This window comes from Leptidea sinapis, chromosome 4 (assembly GCF_905404315.1).
Source record: "Leptidea sinapis chromosome 4, ilLepSina1.1, whole genome shotgun sequence".
Lineage (NCBI taxonomy): Eukaryota > Metazoa > Arthropoda > Insecta > Lepidoptera > Pieridae > Leptidea > Leptidea sinapis.
The window spans coordinates 10,686,336-10,706,448 of NC_066268.1; the positions used below are offsets into that span (position 1 = coordinate 10,686,336).

General features: G+C 37.1%; 1 protein-coding gene and 1 pseudogene across 2 annotated transcripts in view; one reads left to right on the forward strand and one right to left on the reverse strand.

The window, feature by feature from the left end:
* The window catches only part of LOC126979683 (dedicator of cytokinesis protein 7), an 81,301-nt gene that overhangs the window by 43,529 nt on the left and 17,659 nt on the right, over positions 1 to 20,113 (forward strand). For both annotated transcript variants that reach the window (XM_050829121.1, XM_050829123.1), the window contains 10 exons: positions 42 to 223; positions 3,092 to 3,171; positions 5,839 to 6,015; positions 7,159 to 7,285; positions 7,846 to 8,021; positions 8,444 to 8,578; positions 9,894 to 10,040; positions 10,502 to 10,660; positions 11,460 to 11,636; positions 19,663 to 19,842. In XM_050829121.1, the coding sequence (XP_050685078.1) occupies positions 42 to 223; positions 3,092 to 3,171; positions 5,839 to 6,015; positions 7,159 to 7,285; positions 7,846 to 8,021; positions 8,444 to 8,578; positions 9,894 to 10,040; positions 10,502 to 10,660; positions 11,460 to 11,636; positions 19,663 to 19,842 (1,540 nt within the window). The remainder of the gene's footprint in view (positions 1 to 41; positions 224 to 3,091; positions 3,172 to 5,838; positions 6,016 to 7,158; positions 7,286 to 7,845; positions 8,022 to 8,443; positions 8,579 to 9,893; positions 10,041 to 10,501; positions 10,661 to 11,459; positions 11,637 to 19,662; positions 19,843 to 20,113) is intronic.
* LOC126980015 (ubiquitin-60S ribosomal protein L40-like) lies at positions 6,503 to 7,031 on the reverse strand (annotated as a pseudogene).

Sequence of the window (20,113 nt, forward strand, 5' to 3'; positions counted from 1 at the left end):
TTCAAGAGATATCCGTGTATACAAAGTGTCTCGGTTGACAGTAGTCCGGCGGTGCAATGCGCGGCGGTAAGCGCGGTGGTGTCGCTACTGTCTGCGCACGACGCCGACCCACGCCTGGCCAGCGCGGACGTGAAGGCGCGTGTGGCGGCACTCTACCTGCCACTGCTGGGCATCATCATGGACGTGCAGCCGCAGCTCTACAGGAGCTTCGACAGTGGCAAAGGTGACCATATCACACAAATTAAATTTTATGAACGATGCGGGACTCGAACCCACGACTTCCGGCGTTCCGTGCCGGTGGTCTAACCAACTGAGCCAACCGTTCGAGTTACATATAGTTATAAAATCTTGTATGCTTTGTTAGACTCTCAGGTTGTGGCTTCGTCTACAGGATCTACTTTACAGTTGATAACCTGCTCAACCCCAATATTTGCATATTAGGAAATTGACTTGAGATGTCGCTCTTGTAAATCTAAACATTATGTTATGTTTTTAAAGTGATAACCCAATATTATACAGTTCGTAATGCTCACTAAATGACATTGCTTGTGGCGGCGTCGTGTGCCGGCTCGTCTCCTTCCCTCAAATATGTATGAAAGGAACGATTTTTTTATGATAATAAGGGACGCGACGAGCAGGACGTTAATCTGATTGTAATTGATTCGACCTGCCCATTACAATGTAATACCGCTCAGGGTTCTTGAAAATCCCAAAAACTCTGATCGGCACCACAATTGCGCTGGTCTCTTTGAGACATACGATGTTGAGTCTCGCTTGCACAGTAATTACACTAGCTACAGCGCCCTTCAGATCGAAACACAATAATGCTTACACATTACTGCTTCACGGCAGAAATAGCCGCCGTTGTGGTACCCATAATCTAGACGGCATCCTGTGCAAAGGAGCCTCCCACTGGACGTGTGCTGAGTCATCTCCTTCCCTCGAATATGCGTGAAGGGAACGTAGCTGGTTGTGAACGGGTGCTGCTTGTGGTGCCTTGTCGAATGCCGTAAATCATTGTATTTGGTGAATACGATTACAAATTATGACCTTCATGTTACGAAGCATCCGTATCAAGCTGTAAAGGTTGATGCATCCTATATAGTGTAATTATATTTATACAATTTATTCTTTATTACTTTTTATGAAATATTTGATATGTAAAAGGCTTTTATTTAACACGGTTCATATATTGAATGCAGCACCTAACCACAAACTAGGTTGTTTTGTATATTACAGCCATTGTTAAATACTCTATTGATTGAAAAGAGTGGCCGTTCAGTTTCTTGGATCTTCATCTCAGGATCTCTACTTTTTCCAAACATATGGAAGATTCAGTAATTTAAAAGAAATATACAAAGTGACTATTCAAAAGCGCTTAGTTTAAGCATAATTGAATAAAATTTATTTGAATTTGACTTTAACACTGCATCGCTAGTTTTGTTCTGAAACATTATCCCACTGTGCCCCTCATTGCTTCCGATTCGGAAAACTTTAACTACTAATGAATTCCATGTTCACGCGACCTAGACCTCTGAAGCACTTTCGCTGTATTCGAAGGCTACCTTTAACTTATTGAAAAAACTGATTCTTGAAAATCCCAAAAATTCTGAGCGGCACTACAATTGCGCTCGTCATCTTGAGACAAGATGGTAAGTCCTTCGCCCTTCATACCGAAATACAATAATTCTTACACCTTACTGCTTCACAGCAGAAATAGGCGCCGTTGTGGTACCCATAATCTAGCCGGCATCCTGCGCAAAGGAGCCTGCCACTGGTAAAACTTTCAATGGGCGGTTCCCTCACCTCTCCCAATCATGTGTGCCTCTAGCCCGTTTGCCCTCTCTTATATTAAAAAAAAAAATAGTATTTCATACATTACTTATTAAAAATCTGGCCACGCGAACTGCGGCTCGATGATTAAAAACATACCCGAAAATTATGAAACCATGTTGTGGAAGAATTCAAATTCCATCAAAGGATCGGCAAAGAAGTTTACGATATTTGCGAATTATATTTTATATCACTACTCTGTCCATAAATATTGAACTTAGCTCTTAATAGTGATTTTCATTATTATTACACTAGAAATAAGGGATTGCTTGTAACTAATTCTAGTAGGCTTCATAAGATACATAATAGCTTTAAGAGTAAATGTATACACTTCTATAATAAAGTCCCAGCCACTGTTCAGGCATTATCTATAAATAAATTTAAATGTTTTATAAAACAATGGCTCTGTCGTGAATCGTATTACTCCACTGCTGAATATCTAAATGATCGGACAGCCTGGGACTAGATTGTGATTGTTTTATAGCGATACAAATGACGGTACAATATTGTATATTTTTATTGAAAAGAGCGCAAAAAAAGAATGCTGGGAGAGTTTCTTGCGCCGCTTCTTCTCTCTCAGAGCGCCATTTGTTTCCGAAGCAGTAGTAGTATCTAGTAGTTAGTAGAAATGAGATCAAAAAGAATTCTAAAGGAATCAATTTTGAGGAAATAAATGCCTTTTAAAAACTTCTAATTATCTGTTTCGCGTGTTTATTTCACTTTTGTTCTATCTTTATCACAAGTTTTTGTCGATGTTATGTTTCTTCTGGCAATTAGTTATTCGATTAATTAATGAAAAGAGCATGCCTAAAGAATAACTTGATTGACATCAAAAAAATATCTTGAGGCAGTTTTTTTTTTATGGAATAGGAGGACAAACGAGCGTACGGGTCACCTGGTGTTAAGTGATCACCGCCGCCCACATTCTCTTGCAACACCAGAGGAATCACAAGAGCGTTGCCGGCCTTTAAGGAAGGTGTACGCGCTTTTTTTGAAGGTACCCATGTCGTATTGTCCCGGAAACACCGCACAAGGAAGCTCATTCCATAGCTTTGTAGTACGAGGGAGAAAGCTCCTTGAAAACCGCACTGTAGAGGACCGCCACAGTATTATCCAGGAATGACAATTAGTATGTATATACATCCAGGTCCTATTCTGTTCGTTTGTCATCATCCTAGTCATGTCGTCCCATATCTCCAGATACAACCGTAAATAAATAATTATAAAATTAAATAATTTTATGTGTATGTTTTCACAGAAATACTTCAATTTGATGGTGAGATGGGTCAATTGAGTGGCCTGTACCCAGCTTCCTCGCCCGAAGGGGATTGCAAGCAGGTAAGTGTTAATGCAGTTTAATTGAATTTTCATCGATTCAAGTGACTTGTACATTAATTTAAATATAATGCCTAAGATCATTTTTACGTTATATTGAATAAAATTGAGTTAACTAGCCTCTATTTTGAACAACTCACGCACACTAACACAAAATGTCATACAAATTGCGTGTGTAAGACGTAGCTTGTCACGCACACTAAACTAATATTCCTGCCCTGTTTTTATCGGCTGTCTAACAGCAAGAGCAACTCTATCTAGACGTATAAATTATCTGAGGCCCTCCGTCGATTGGTTTTGATCTAATAAAAGCACTCATCCCACTGGTCAGAGCTCTGATTGCATGTACTAGCTCTAGAATTACCACAGCTATCGAAGTAACTGAGTAAGATCTAAGGAACCAAAACTGATATATTGAGCCATTCGCGGTATCGCCTTACAATTATGGTTGACGGTTAACCTCTATGTTAAGCGATGCTGCACCCTAACACAGTGATATACAAATCGCAGTTTAAGACGTAGCTTGTCACGCACACTAAAGTAGTAAACCTGGCCTGTTTTACCCTTAACGTATAAATTATCTAACAAAAATACTTAAACAATATTAAAAATCAGCTTATACTTCCGTACACTTAGCAACAAGATCAAATGATTTTCAATACATATAAAAATTATGACAGTTAATGGAATACTCTATCATCTGTCAATATCTAAAATATATTTATATCAGTGTTTTGTTTTGGAACAGTTTTATTTTACCAATACTTCTGTTTCTTCAACTGTACCGATGGAAGTACAAAATATTTATCTTAAAAATGCATAATAAAAAAAAAAAACAATATAATGCTAAAACTCTGCGAAAGTTATTTAAATTATTCACACAATTAACTGACTTGATTCTTAATATTGATCTATTGGAATAATACTTACTTTAATAGAATATACTAATACAATTAGTTTTAAAAGATAATTGAGAATGTGGAACAGTCAATAATTAAATATGTTGATGACACAAATTGCACACGCATATAAAACGCGTCAAGAGGCGAAGAAAATGCTTGTGTAAAATTATATATATGCCAATACAAATTATTAATAAAATCAACCTTATACTGATCGAATAATGTATACATGTATGTATTCACATTCAAACACTTTTGATCTATTCTAGATCCTAAAGTTGTTCTCCTTTTCTATAATTCCTTGTACAATAGTATACCTAGCCATATGTACCAAAATTAGGCTCGCTTTGTTAGTTATGAAGAGATCTTACCACCGATCCTTATAATTGACCTAAAGATCTTCATCAATTAATAGTTATGAAACTTATCTATCATCTCATCATAACTAACAAAATGAACAATGGTTCCGTATATCTATTTGTACGGAAATAGGACTTTAATTTTTTTTTTATGGAATAGGAGGACAAACGAGCGTACGGGTCACCTGGTGTAAAGTGATCACCGCCGCCCACATTCTCTTGCAACACCAGAGGAATCACAAGAGCGTTGCCGGCCTTTAAGGAAGGTGGACGCGCTTTTTTTGAAGGCACCCATGTCGTATCGTCCCGGAAACACCGCACAAGGAAGCTCATTCCACAGCTTAGTAGTACGAGGAAGAAAGCTCCTTGAAAACCGCACTGTTGAGGACCGCCAATTCCACCATTTAACTCATTCGTGCTTATAATAATAATGCGGTCAAATGAAATATCAAATGAAAATATGTATAATTTTTGTTTTAATGTATAAGTTTTTAAAGAATTGCTAAAAATACACATATTGAAGGATTTTTCGTAAATACAAATAACTAAATTCTATAGCTTAAAGTAAAAAAATAAGATATTTTGGTCTCTTTGTAATCACTTTGATAGTAGATGTGTTTTGTTTTTATGTAGAATTTATGTTCAAACACAAATTTATTTTTATTAGAATAGTATTACCTCGGTAAAATAATTTATAATTCGTTTTTAGTTCAATAAAGTTTTTGATACCCGAAATTTTATAATAAAATTTTAAAATTGCAATTATTAATTAAAATTATGTAAGTATTAGTTTGATCATAATTTTACTTAATATGTAAGATTAAATAATCTTATACTTTTTTCATAGGAACATGTGGCAGCTTATTATTAGCTCGAATGAATTATTTAATAGGTTACACACAACACAATTACAACAAATACATAATTAACAAAAAAACTATCAGCAAAATACAAGATTTAAAATACAATAATAATAGCAATTTTAAAACTAGCTCCAGGTTATGTAATATTATTAAATAAAAAGACAGAGAAAATATATATATATATATATAGACAAATAGACGTGAATAATTATGGTGAGATATTAAGATTTGTTAAAATAATTTAAACTAAGTATTGAGGATAATTATTATGTTTGTTTATTATTTCAATGTAAGTACAACTCGCTGTTGGCTTTCTTAAACATATTAAAATAAACAATTTATGTTTTTAAAGTGATAACCGTCACTTCTTGGATTAATACACAAATTTTATGACGATACGTCACTCGAACGGTTAGCTCAGTTGGCAGAGCACTGCCACAGAATGCCAGACGTCGTGGCTTCGAGTCCCGGATCTTTCACAAAATTTTGTTTTCAAATTTTATTTGCTTATTAAAATAAAAAAATAAAATAAAGGGATTGCCACAGAGCGGGCGCGCCACGCTGAACAGCGAGACGAGCCGTAACCTGCTCATGTGTCTGGTGTGGGTGGTGCGGTGGAACGAGCGCGGGGCCCTGGCCGCGGCCGTCGCCGACCTGCCGCCCGCCGCACTACACTCGCTGTTCACGCTGCTAGACCTGTGCTTCAAGTGCCAGGAGTACAAGGTACCACTTTTAATTTTCTAATACAGTTGCTCAAAAAGTGACTTACTTGGAAATTACATACTCGAGCTTTTTCTTTACCTTTTCCGAACTCGTGCGTTCTCTTTCCCAGCTGTCAAAATAATGTCTATTAAAAAGAAAAAACCAACCACGAAGTTTTTATGATTCATGCAAATATTTCTAAAAAGAAGCTACTAATTTGTTTCAATATCAGATTTAGTGATTTGATTCAATGAGTTAGGTTAGGTTTCATTTAATTTTATCTCATTAAATTTCATTTTCATTTCATATGAATAAAAAAAATCTACTGAAGACTTGGCTGTATGGGCATAGTTCCCTTTGCCTACCCAGCATGGGTGAAGAAAACAAAAAAAATCTCTGCTTATATTCTTTTACGGTTGGCGCCACTTTAGTTTAGTTAGTTGAGTTTATTGTGTTATTATTCTATTAAATTGATTCATTTTTTCGAAACTGTATTAAAAATAGTGGTTCAGTACACGTGCGGAACCGTCATTGCAACTTGTTCCGACTGTCAATTTACGGAACTCTTTGCAATGACAGGTTTTCCGCACTTGTAATGAAATAATATACTATAGCAGTTACAATGAATAAGGAAAAAAACATAAAATAAATCCTTAATCTTCTTTTTGGGGCTGAGGTTGTTAGTGTGTCCACATTTCTTCTTACTGCAGTTAGTAGCACTAGGGTGAGGACAGGCATAGCATTTACGACAAATCATCTTGTCACAATTGTACTTACTAGCCAAAATACGCAGAGATGGTTCAATAGTACCTCCTCTCAGCGTCGACACCAGGTGAAGTCTAAGACTCCTTTTAAATGTTGTAGTCTGACAGTGTGCGACCATCTTCCAGTTCTTTACTGGCGAATATTAATTTCTGCTGGTCAGGTGGAATATCCTCCTTGTCTTGGATTTTAGTCTTACCATTCTCTATTGTGTTGGAAGCCTCCACCTGTGGGTGATGATCTTCCTCGGTAAGGGTTTTACCGAAGATCTGCATTATTAGTAAATTTTGAAGTTTGAAAGTGAAATGACCACTGACCAGCTCCTTACGACTGGCGGCTAGCGAGTTTCACTTGTTGTACTAAATGTAACATACCTGTAACGTATATATTATATGGTTGCAGGGCCGTAAAGAGATAATGAAATGCGCGCAACAGAACGTTCGTAAAACAACGGACATAAAAGCCAAGTTGGAAGATGTCATTTTGGGTCAGGGCTCAGCGAGGTCCGACTTCATAATGCGACGCAAAGGTTTGTTTATGTTCTTTTTGACAGGTTTTAAATTCTGTCCATCTCTTTCACTGACCTCTACTACCTGTTTTACATTCGCCATTTTGGCGCAGTTGACCGTGTGGCGGGGGTCTGCGGTACTAAAACTAGTGATGGCAACCTAGTGGACAACATAGATGGTGGGAAACTATTTACAAAAATAAATTGCGTACTTCATGACGTTGATTCTTGAAGTATAAATAACACGGACAACGAACGAAATTCATTCAAAATGTACTTCAGAGTATTGTACGTTCCTGCGTAACCATTTGTATTATTCGTCAAAATTAGTTCTCTGGACGCTCGCGAGTGGCGCTTCAAATAGGCACAAAAAGAAAGTTTGCTGTCAAACTTAAGGAACAGCCTGTCCAGTGGTATTTATACAGGTCAGTGATCTCTCTATGCACGAAAAATATTTTTTATAATAGTAACAGTCAGATGTGTTGAGTATTTACAATATTTCTGAAGAAGACTAGTATTTTTAGACTCTTGTGATAAATGTAGTGTACAGATATGATACAGCGTGTGCATGTCGCTTGCAGGCGGCGGGTCGTGCGGGCGCGGCGCAGCGCGAGACCGCTGGCGCAAGGAGTGGGTGCGCGGTGCCGGCCGCTCTCGGCCCGCGTCGCCCACTCGGCCGCCGCAGCCCGCGCTGGCCGCACACCTGGCCGCAGAGCTCGCGCTCACTCTGCTCCACGCGCTCGAGGCCATCGTGCAGGTACTCCGCTAAGATACTACCGCCTAATATTGTATAGTGTTTCTTTTAAATGAGATGTCGGTACGTCTTATTTAATATTGTAAAAACTTGGTTATTGACAGTCATATTAAAAATGAAAAAAATATTATGAATGTTCATTATCAGTATATCTGAGACATTGTAATAAAACTCCATGTGATACAAGCCCATAAAAATCGACAGTTTTTTTTTTATTTGAAGAGAAACAAAAGGGACTAATTCCTTATTTATGCATAAAGATAGTCTTTCTAGTAGACTCCATAAAATAAAATCAGTTTTAAGGTTTCACTTCTGAACGTGTTGCGGACAACTAATTTAGTAATGTGATTACTTAAGATTTTTGTAGTAAAATGGTTATGTAAATCAGTATTTATAGTAATGAATGGTACGTCGGGATGTTGCAGTCGTGCAGCAGCTCGGAGTGGAGCCAGGCCGCATGTAGCGGAGCACTGACGGTAGTACTGCGGGCGCTGCAGCGGAACCAGAGCACCACCGTGCTGCAGCACATGTTCGCGACCGTGCGCTCGCTGGTGCACAAGGTGCGGTCATATAAGATAGCAAAATATAATAATAGTTATTTATGCAACGGTTGGGTATTAAAACACGAATGTGCGCTTATCACACATATTAGTATTTTAATACCTAATTATCAACAGTTGCATACAAGACTTTATCTACACCCAAATATGATACCTTTATAAAAGATTCTGAAATATTTAGCTCACTACTAATATTAAGAAAACCAGTCATAGTAACGATTACATCGTCCAGACGAGTGTTGTAAAGAAAACGGATGATGTAATGTTGTATTGCATTTCATTACAACACTCGTTTGGATGATGTAATAGTTATTAGGATAATGGTTGTTTTAATGTTGGCTTATTGCCAACTGTCTTAGAATCTTTAATAGAATAATTAAAGCATGGGTGTAGATAAAGATATCAAACCCTGTCCCTGGACGAACCCCATGCAATAAAATAAATAGAGATATTCCAGATCCAAGAAGTGCGACTGAGGGCTTCTCCATAAAAGCACGACTAAGCAGAATGTGCAACTATGTGTCGCAAATGTTAGCTTCATCACTGAGTATTGCATGCAGGTTGTTGTAGATGGTTATATTTTTGGGACCCTAAGCTGAACGTCAGTATTTCTCAAGGCCGCCAATATATGCTGGATGCCTCAGTTTTATGAAACATTGTTATGCAATAATGAGCCAATATAGCCAGCATTGTTGAAAAAATCCGGAAGAAACAGTTTTTAATCGCGACCACTCTGATTCTGGTCGAAGAATGAGATAAAATGAACTGTTGAAGAAACTGGCGGTAGTAATTAGAACGCGTAAATATTTTAAGCCGCCCACAAACTAATGATCTTATGGCGCTTGTCCGACTCCTTAAGGGGTAGGTATTGTTCTAAGTATTAGCTAATTCACTATAAAATGTATGCTGGAACTAATTAACTGCATCCGAGAAGAAATCTGCGGCAGTGGATTGCCCGAATCTTGATATAGCCGGTAAGCTATGAATATCTCGATCGCTTACTAAATTACGTTCTTACTTACAAACTTTCTAAGGTCAGCCAAACCAAAGAGCTTCCTTAGGTGGTGATTCTAGAAAGATTAGACTTAGGTACCTATAAATCCAGCAACATTCCCTGCCAGAGAGTATGAGTTACGATAATTTATCCGGTCGTTTGTCCTCCAGATCCCATAAAAACTGGTTGCAACTTATGATCCAAGTGGTTGTGATTTACGGGCTTTTTTCGGTAGATTTTAAATAGTAATCTTCTCGTTAAATACTGACGTTGCTACGAGACGAGTTCATGACATGTGCCGTCCGCGGCCGTGTGTTGCAGCTGGGGTGGTCGTGTTGCGGCGAGGAGTGGGGCCCGGGCGTGTGCCGCGTGGTGCTGCGGCACTGCGCCGCGCTCAGCGCCGCGTCGCGGGCGCACGCGTCCGCCACGCTGTACGCGCTCATGAGGCACCACTACCGGCTGGGCAACGTAACTAACACTCACACACACACACGGACGTGACGAGCAGGACGTTTAGCTGATGTTTATTTATACGCCCTGCCCATTACAATGCAGTGCCGCTCAGGATTCTTGAAAATCAAAAAATTCATAGCGGCACTACTGTTGCGCTCGTCACCTTGAGACGTAAGATGTTAATTTCGAAAGAAACAGTAATGTTTACACATTACTGCTTCACGGCGGAAGTGGGCGCCGTTGTAGTACCCCTAATGTAGCCGGCATCCTGTGCAAAGGAGCCTTCGCACTGATAATATTTAATGTACTTAAACTATACTATGTACGTACGTGTATTAAACTATACTATATCTCAAAAAGTGTCTTGGTGTTGATATTGTAAGTTGTTTGCATATTGCTATTTAGCCTTTGAGGAGTATTTGTTGTTCAATGCCTCACTACTAAATGTGAAAATATAACAATATTTTTTATGGCAGAACTTCAGTCGGATAAAGATGCAAGTGACAATGTCACTGTCATCACTGGTGGGGACCTCTACCACGTTCAGTGAAGAGTCTCTCCGGCGAGCGCTGAAGACCATTCTGCTGTATGCTGAACACGACCAGGATCTTCAGGATACCAACTTCCCTGAACAGGTAACGATCGCAATTGGGATTAATTGCCAAAACGTCAACACTATTTTATGATTGCGGGTATTTTGTAAAAATAAAAAACAATATATTATAATAGGTTGGGGAGTAAGTTTTCTTCAGACACTGTTCGATGACTATTTGCCATTTTGTAAGTAGTGATATGATCCCGTTACTGTAGGAATCTTCGGACTTCTATCAAAAAAAATGTGACAAGTAGTTGTGGCAGTCTATTCTTGATGTTAAACTGACACTGCCCTGAGAAAGCTGAAGAGACCGAGAAATATGGAAAAATCTGAAAGTGAAAGGTTAGATCAGAGGAAGGCGTGCATCTTTGACATCAATTTTCCGGGTTTAAAGGCGCTTGAAACAAATTTCTGCCAGTCCCAATGACACTACATCTGGTCTATGTCTCAGTTTCCGTCATGACTTCCTTTGCATTTTTTGTAAAATAATTGTAAATAAATAAATTTATCAAATTTATTTATTGATCTCTTTTTCAGGCATTCTTTTTCGAATGGGTGATAGTTTTGGGCGTTCAGTGCGTGATTTAAAAAAAATATTTTGAAAGAAAATATTTTTATTTATATCAAATTGTAATGTCATCAAAACCAGCCATATACAAATATGTATTGCATTAACCAAAACTGATTTTCAATTAATTCAAAAAACTCTTGTGATGTCGAGCTGTAAATATAGTGAGCGAAATGTTGGCAAAAGTGTCATAATCTCTTTCTTTGTTTTATATTTATTTTAAATGTAATTTTATCTATTTCTCCTAAAAAAGATTGACTTTTGTTTTTAGGTGAAAGACCTGGTGTTCAATCTTCACATGATCCTGAGTGACACCGTGAAGATGAAGGAGTTCCAGGAAGACCCTGAGATGCTGCTCGACTTGATGTACCGAATCGCTAGGGGATACCAGCACAGCCCCGACCTGAGACTTACTTGGCTCAATAACATGGCACAAAAGCACATGGAGGTTAGCCATAGCATTGTTTACTGCATTATCTACCTTTTTTACATTTCACCAAAACAATGCTTTGAGATGTCCAGTTGACAATTCTTATACTTGTGATTGGTGTTTTGTCCAGTTAACTCATCTGTCGATTGAAGGCAGATAACTTGAATTGAATTTTTATACAACAACAAGAACTGTACTTTAGCAAAGAGGATTTTGATAACCCTCACTTCTGGGATTAAATACACAAATTAATTTGTAAACAAAATTTGTGGGACTAACTCTAAACAAATTGTTATTTTATATAAAAAAAAAAAAAACAAATTGTTTAGATTTGAAAGACAATAGACAATATTGGGGTTGAGCAGGTTATCAGAGTTGAACAAGACATATCAAGATTTATGAACGATACGTCACTCGAACGGTTGGCTCAGTGGGAGAGCGCTAGCACGCAATGCGAGAGGGCTCTTCGCGGGTTCGAGTCCCGCATCGTTTATAAATTTTGTTTACAATTTTTTCAATTTAATTTGTGTAAAACTGTACAGCCTTTAATAAGGATGTCCTTTGATTTTTAAATTACTTGCACAACATTGCGTTATTTGTGTATATATCATAACTAGCTGTTCCCGTCCGCTTCGCTGGGCGAATTTTAAGAGGAAATAAATTAATGTAGGAACGTTGGAATTCGAAAAATAAGCAGCCATAAGTCATCTAGGATAAATTTTGTATCGAATGGTGGTAGTTTCATGGCAATACGATCAGTGGTTTAGGTGTGAAAGATCCTCATACAAAGACCATTTTCATTATATATATATCCCCCAAACAATTAGACGTCCTCTGAAGAGAAAAATGCATTTAAACTGGTGTCCACCTGCTTTTGGCGTCCGCATACTGGACGCCACTTTGATAGCCAGTGGCATTTACGTCCCATTGGTCCTGACTAGCCGTAGGACAAATATCGATAGAAGCCAAAATATCGCTTAAATGGCTGCAATAATATATTAAGAAGTTCGCGACGAAATCGTAGCGCAGGTGTGGCACTGCTGTCGCGCGTATATTGACAGCCGCATATCTCGGGGAGTTCCTGACTATGGATCCGCGTATTTGGCGTCCACAACTGCGACGTTGCCACCTCGTTTGCAACAATAGATCACAATTATCAAACGATATTTAATCAAAACAATATATTCGCCGTAGGTTGTGTAAGCATTGCGTATCATTAGGAGCCCGAGTTTATTTAAACTTTTAAAAAGTCAGTGAAAGTATCGAAAAAAAATACGTGCAGTTATTGGAACGTATGTGGATAGAAGATGAATTCCCGAAGTCGAAAAATAATATCATTAGTCGAAGAAAATCTTTCGACTAAGGGTTTTACTACAGGTAAGTTTTATTTTCTGTATTTAAGTACATGAGTTAGTATAAGTAGGTATATGTGGACAAGTTAAGACACGTCGTGTTACAGAACTTCAATTCGATCTCTGCCGCTATTGTGTCGATATCTACTTATACCTAATAAAATATTGTATTACATTTCTCTTACAAAATGGTAATTTTTGCTGATATAGACAGGTTTTTAGACAAAAAATACTTAAAATATTTTATAAAAAACGAATTAAAGTGGCCGTGGCCTTCGACTCATTTCATATTGCGAGATAAGTGTGTAATTTGTGGAGTGTATTCAAGTTCTTCTGAAAATCCTATACATATGATTGTGGACATGAACAATAATTTGAACGTTATTTGGTTGCTACAGAATAGCGTGTTTTTCTGTCATATGTGTAACTATTTATTATACGATCACTACCCAGCTGATGAGTGTATAATATGTGCTGAATTAAACAATTAAATTATTAAAGGTTTGTGCCTATATTTATATTATTAATAATAGTTTACCTATCTACTCGTAGGTATATTAAACTAAGAAGCTAAGCTACTGCCGTACAAATTTTCATTCAAATTCCTTCAGTTTTTGTCCAGAATTAACTAACATAAAATCAGACACAAATAAAGATATTATATAGATGTTATAAAAATGTAAATAAATGCTATCCTACCTATGTTATATATATAGTATTTCGCGTTTCTATATAGCTAATTTGACGTCCGTATGTACAGCTGTATGGCGTCCATATAACTGTTCTCGAACTTTTATTTACCTACCACTCCCGTAGTCTTAACAAGGTACTAATTGCAAATCGCGACATCGTCCGCATTGTTTTTGTTTACGAATACTTAAGCTAAAGTAACTGAGAAGCTAAATTAAGAGTGGCTCAACGTACCCGGCGTGCTATGCCAAGGTTCCCGGGTTCGAATCTTGGTTGGGTCAAAATTTTTGATTTTGTAATTTCAAGTGTTTAGTAAATTATAAAAATGTTTCTATTCATAAATGTCTATTTGATTATAGCTTTATGTTATTTATCTTCTTCTTCTTTTGTTACTTTATCTTAAGTAGGTATTCGTAAGCGAAGGCAACGTGGACGATGTCGCGGTTGGCAACTAGTACCTTATTCGGACTGCAGGAGTGATAGGTAAATAAAAGTTCGAGATCAGTTGTATGGACTGTGTATACGGACGTCAAATTAGACATTTTTCACCTTGTAATTCTAAGTGTTTAGTAACAAGGCTAGTTATAGGTTCTCACTTACACTTAGTTAACAATAATGTTATTTTAACTGTTTACTATAAAGCACTTCTACGCACTACTAAGTAGGCACGCCTTTACTCAACTATTGAATATAGGTATTAAAATGTATCAGTTGTAAAAGTAAACCATTCATTAAGTAGGTATAATTACAGTTTGACTACAGATTTTTCATTTTATGTAGGAGTATTTTATTCATAAATGTTAGTTTGTTTGTGTTTCCACACAGAAAATGTCATAACGTGATTTACTTAATGAATCATTAAATTGCTTTTTTTTAGCTCAAAAAAGGAAAAATTGTACCGGGAATATGAAGGGAGGACGTAAAAAGAATACAAGCCAAGTTAATACAAAGTCTGTTCAAGCAATGGATCACGAGATAAATGAAGAAGATACTACATTGTTAACAAGTACCCCAGTCAGTGCTCATGCCTTCAAGTTCCACTGATAACTCAATTAATTCTTGCAAATATTACTAATATCTCAGACTGCAATACGTCCGTTTTAAATAAGAACCTAGATTACACTGTTGATTCTTCCATTTCTACGAATATTTCTCATGTCTCGTACTCCTACGCGTCTCTTTTACCTGATAACCAAGAAAATTCTAACCCTTGCATTTCTTCAAATGTAAGCCATATATCAGACTCTTATGAATTTATTTCTACTAAAAAACTAGAAAGTGTGCACCTTAGTGAAAACGATGATAATAATTATTCTAAATCCATGGAAAAAAGAAAGAGTACGTCTTATTTCAATGGGTCTCTCAATGACTTGCCTGATTCTCATGATGCATAGTTTTTGCAAATTATCTGATATATTAAATGTTTCTATGTTAAAATTTTCGCCCTTAAAAAATAAATCCACTTCCTTTGAGAATAAATTTTTTCTTGATTCTAGAAACGAAATCTCAGATATACGTACTTACGCCTTAAATGTTACTGTTATTGATGTGCCTCCGTCAGTAGCTGTGAAACCTTCTGCTATCTTGAACCACGCGAGTCACCTTAACCCTGAAAATGTAGAGATAACGTCCACTTACCTCATAAGTACTGTTAAGCCTCCAACAGTAGCAACTGAACCTCTTGCTATCTTAGACAGCGTTAGCCCCCCAATCCTGAAAATATAGAAAAAAAATCCACTTAGAGTGCTGATAATTTTGAGCTTCTGTCAATAGCAACAGAACCTCCTGCTATCTCAGATAGCGCAAGTCGCGTCGATGCTGAAAATATAGAGAAAAATTCCACCAACCCCTTAAGCACTGATAGTGTCGAGCTTCTGCCAGTAGCAACTGAATCTCCTGGAATCTTGAATCACGTTAGCACCCTTGCTCCTAAAAATACTGAAAAGAATACTACTTACCACTTAAATAATGACACTGATGAATTGGTGGAGGACCAGTAGCAGTTGAATCGTCTACCTTGAGCCATCTCAGACATCTTGATCCTACTGGAAATACAATAATTAACAAGCCCACTTACGCATCAGAAGTAGAACATCCATGCATAGTGTCAGATGATCGGAATCAAGACTAATATGTACCATTATTTGACAATGAGTCTGATTTTTCTGAACTTTAAAATGATAAGAATTAAGAACCATCATCTTATGAATCTTCATCAGAATCTGACCAAGAACTATTAATGGAAAACGAATGTTTAGATGGATCATGTAAGTTTGCTTCAAGCTATTGCTATAATACAAGTCCAGCAGGAAAAAATAATGTTTCGTTGAGAGAAGATTTCGTGGGAAGACTCGGAAGAAAATTTGAATGAAAATGTGGATACAGAAAAGGAAGTCACAGAAGATAAAAACACATCGGAGGATAATTTAATAGGTAAACGCATTCGAGAAAGAGATTTTTGTTTCTACTGTGAAAGTTTTATTTTAAATTTTTCACGACATATGGTTCGAAACCACTTATCTGAACCTGAAGTGCAATTAGCATTATCACATCCCAAAAATAGCCTTAAACGTAAACAATTTTTTAACGATTTAAGAAAAAAGGGTAATTATGTGAGTAATTCACAAACTGCATTCAATCCACTGAAAAAGTAGTAATCCACTGTAAGTAGATAAATTAAAAATAATAGTGATCCGTGGTAAAAGAGGGAGAGGGGTGCCAGTACTGTTTAGTATTGAAGTGCAAGACGATATTAAAAAAATGTTATCAGTGAGACACATGTATGTTAAAGACGACAATAATTTGCTATTTGTAAAATCAGGTGGAAACTGTTGATGGCTACAAAATTTTAGAAAAATATGCAAAAGCAATCGGTGCCAAAAACTATAAAGCTCTTACATTAACGCGCTTGCGAAAACATCTAGCAACGATGACCCAGCTATTTACAATGACTGAATTAGAGCTCGAACAACTAGCTACTTTTATAGGTCACACCCTGAGTGTACACAAAAATAATTACAGGTTACCCAGCGACGTTTATCAAACTGCAAAAATTTGAAAACTTTTACTATGATGGAGGATGGCAAAGCGGATGAATATCAAGGACAAACTTTAGATGAGATAGAATTGAACATGGACGAAGAAGTGATAGGAAACGAGATCGAAAATCAGGAAGTTGTTGATATGGAATTAGAAGAAGCAGGTCCGTCGCCAAAATATTAACCTGAATAGAGACGAGCAAGTTGCTTCAACTTTCCAAGTACTTACTTACAACACATCTGCAAAAAAAAGAGGACACTTGTACCTTGGACAAATGAACAAAGAAACGTGGTAACCAAATATTGTACCGACTGAGCCAAATACCTATATAAAGTTATTTTATTACATATTGTAATTGTTGTGATGTTAATTATAGCAACTAAAGACTGAATTGTCCTAATATATCATACTATTGTTTAAGTACCGACTGTGTAGGTGCCAAAGTTACAAAGTGAATTTTTCAAGTGGGAGTGGATGGCCAAATCCGAAATTATGAGTAGTAGCGAAAAACTCTCAAAGGAGTCTCAAGGCCGATTTTGATGAAAAATGAAACTGCATAATTGGATTTGAAAAATATCTATATTTCTAGCCAGGAATCGAAATCGGTGATTCTGAAAAAAAGACATGTCCTTTATTTCTCTTCCTTGTTACCGTATATTATAGTAGTTTTCATATAGTAGTTTTCATCAAAATCGGGCTCGAGACTCGAGCGTTTTGCGCTCATAGTCTCCACTTGCAAAATACACCTGTATAAAGTTGTTTTATTACCAATTTGTAATTGTTGTGATCTTAATTATAATAACTAAAGTCTGAAAATTCTGCTTTAATAGTTCTTAAAGCAATATTCACGTCCAGCACTAAGTGCTGACATATAAGATGATTTTATTAATATTTGTGACATTCATTAGTTATAGTAGTTGATAATCTGTTGTGAAAATAACTTTTGTTAACAATGTACGGCGAAGTTGACAAATTGTTAAAGGCATAAACTTTTAACAATAGTGCGTTAATTGTCTCAACCTAACTCTAAATATAAATAGTAATTGTGTGTCTAGCATGAAGTGCCAAAGTTGTACCTTTATAATAAACGTTGTGTTGTTGGTGTTGTTGACAAAATTAATCAAGGCTTGTCTTCTTATTTCTAGCTCTTGCGTATTAGAAGTCTACTCTCTCTCTAAAACACTGAATAAAAGTGATATATCTACATGTTCTTTGTTTTTATTTATTTACCTAATATGGGTTACCCCGTATAAATAAACTGTAGATTAAATACATACGTTCTAACAATTTGAGGGCCCGCCACCCGGCTCCCGAGTACAAGAATAAATTGTTCGTGTACCCACGACTCGCCTCCCGAGTCGTGCCTATATGTAGCTAGCTCAGCACCCGCTTACCGAGCGTAAATTAAAACACGATGATAAAGCTGCTAAATATGTTTAGTAAATTCTTTAAATAAAGGAGAAATCGGACACCCAATAGCTTTATACGGACGCTCAATTACTATATTCGGATGTCCAATTCAAATCTAGTGGGATAGTCAAGAGAAGTTGACTAAAAATATTTCTTCCTACTGCCAATAATTCCCATTTGTCTCGGGGAAATCTGTGGAGACAAATGAGAATAATCCAATATGGTGCAACACGATTGGCAACAGTATTTCCACCATACAGCAGCTTGTAGCCAAACAGTACTGCCTCACATAGTGCCGTATTTTTATAATTAAAGTAGCCAGGTTATTGGACGTCCGATTTTATCAGACCTTTATTTATATTAAACCCACAAATGAAGTTATTACGTATCTACTTGTCTTAAATTTATAAAAAAAATAGACTAGACAAATATGTTCATATTATATACTTGTTATTCTAGTCTACTACATGCGATTTTTCATGTAAAAATCTCAGAGACAGGAGCTTAATTTTCTTTATCTTATTATAAACTATTTGTTTACTTAACTTTATCAAAATCCATTGTTACTAATACGTGTAGATGACAATAATAAATTATATAAAAATATCGGGCATCCGTATATGTATGGATTTGACGAAATTGGTATAAATGTAAAGACAAGCGATTGTCAAAGAAAGAGAAAGAAAACATAAAGATGGCAACGTCGCACTCACAAATGTCGTTCATCCTATGAGGATGCTAAATAGTAGATGCTATAGGTAAATCACGATCAATATATCCAGGACGCCCATAATTTATCACCATGGTTCAGGGTTCAAAAATGTTGCGGCACGAACGCAAGAAGAATATTGCGAAAAATTATCGGAAAATGTCGTATCTCACGGAGCTGGCGATCGAAAAACTAAGCAATATTCATTAAGACATGTTAAAAAAAGCAATGGGAACTGGAGGACGTCGTAATGATGCACGACTTGCATGACGCCAAAAAGATTGTATGATGTAAATATATATATACTAGCTGACCCAGCAAACGTTGTATTGCCATATAAGGTAATTTTAAGAAATTATAATTAAAATTTTTGGGGTATAAAAAATTGATTAGGACCGATTGTCAGTGCTACCAAATATATCGTACTACAATTATTGCATTCGATTGCCATCTTGCAACCCTATTGCGGATTTGTGGAAGGAATACAATAATATAAAAGTGGTGTTTAAAAAACAGGAGTTGAAATTAATAGAAGGGTGAAAATTTGAAGTTGTATGTGTTTTTTAACTCTGAATCATAATAATATAAGAATAAAAAAAATTACAAAAAATAAAAATATATATATTTAGGGGTGAAGTATCCTTAACATTTAGGGGGATGAAAAATAGATGTTGTTCGATTCTCAGACCTACCCAATATGCACACAAAATTTAATGAGAATCGGTCAAGCCGTTTCGCAGAAGTGTAACTACAAACACCGCGATATGAGAATTTTATATATTAGATATCTTAATAGACAGGAGAGCATTGTCTTGCGCCTGTAGTACATATATATATATTGCAGCGGTCCAATCACGTGGAAGCCGGCATGTGCCTGGTGCACGGCGCCGCGCTGGTGGCGGAGCACCTGCGCGCGGCGGGCCGGGGCGCCGCCCTGCTGGCACCAGTCACACACAACGCGCTGGACGAGAGCTGCCCTGACGTGCAGCTGCCGCACCACCACCTGAGCTGCCAGGAGCTGCAGGTACCGTACGATCTTGTACAATAACTATTTATTTAGAATTAAAACTAGTTTTAACTATCTTCTCAATCGTTCACTCTTGTCAGAGTGGTCGTGGTTGCCAAGATGACGCAACATTAGTCGCCGTTACCACAGTTATGGGTCGCACTGCCTCCCTCGCGATGCTCCTCCACTTTTGACGGTTTGCAGCATTGCGGGAGCACTCCACCACAGGTAGACACCTGTGGTGGAGTGGTCCACCCAGACGGTCACTGTTTTGATCAGGTCCGTCCAT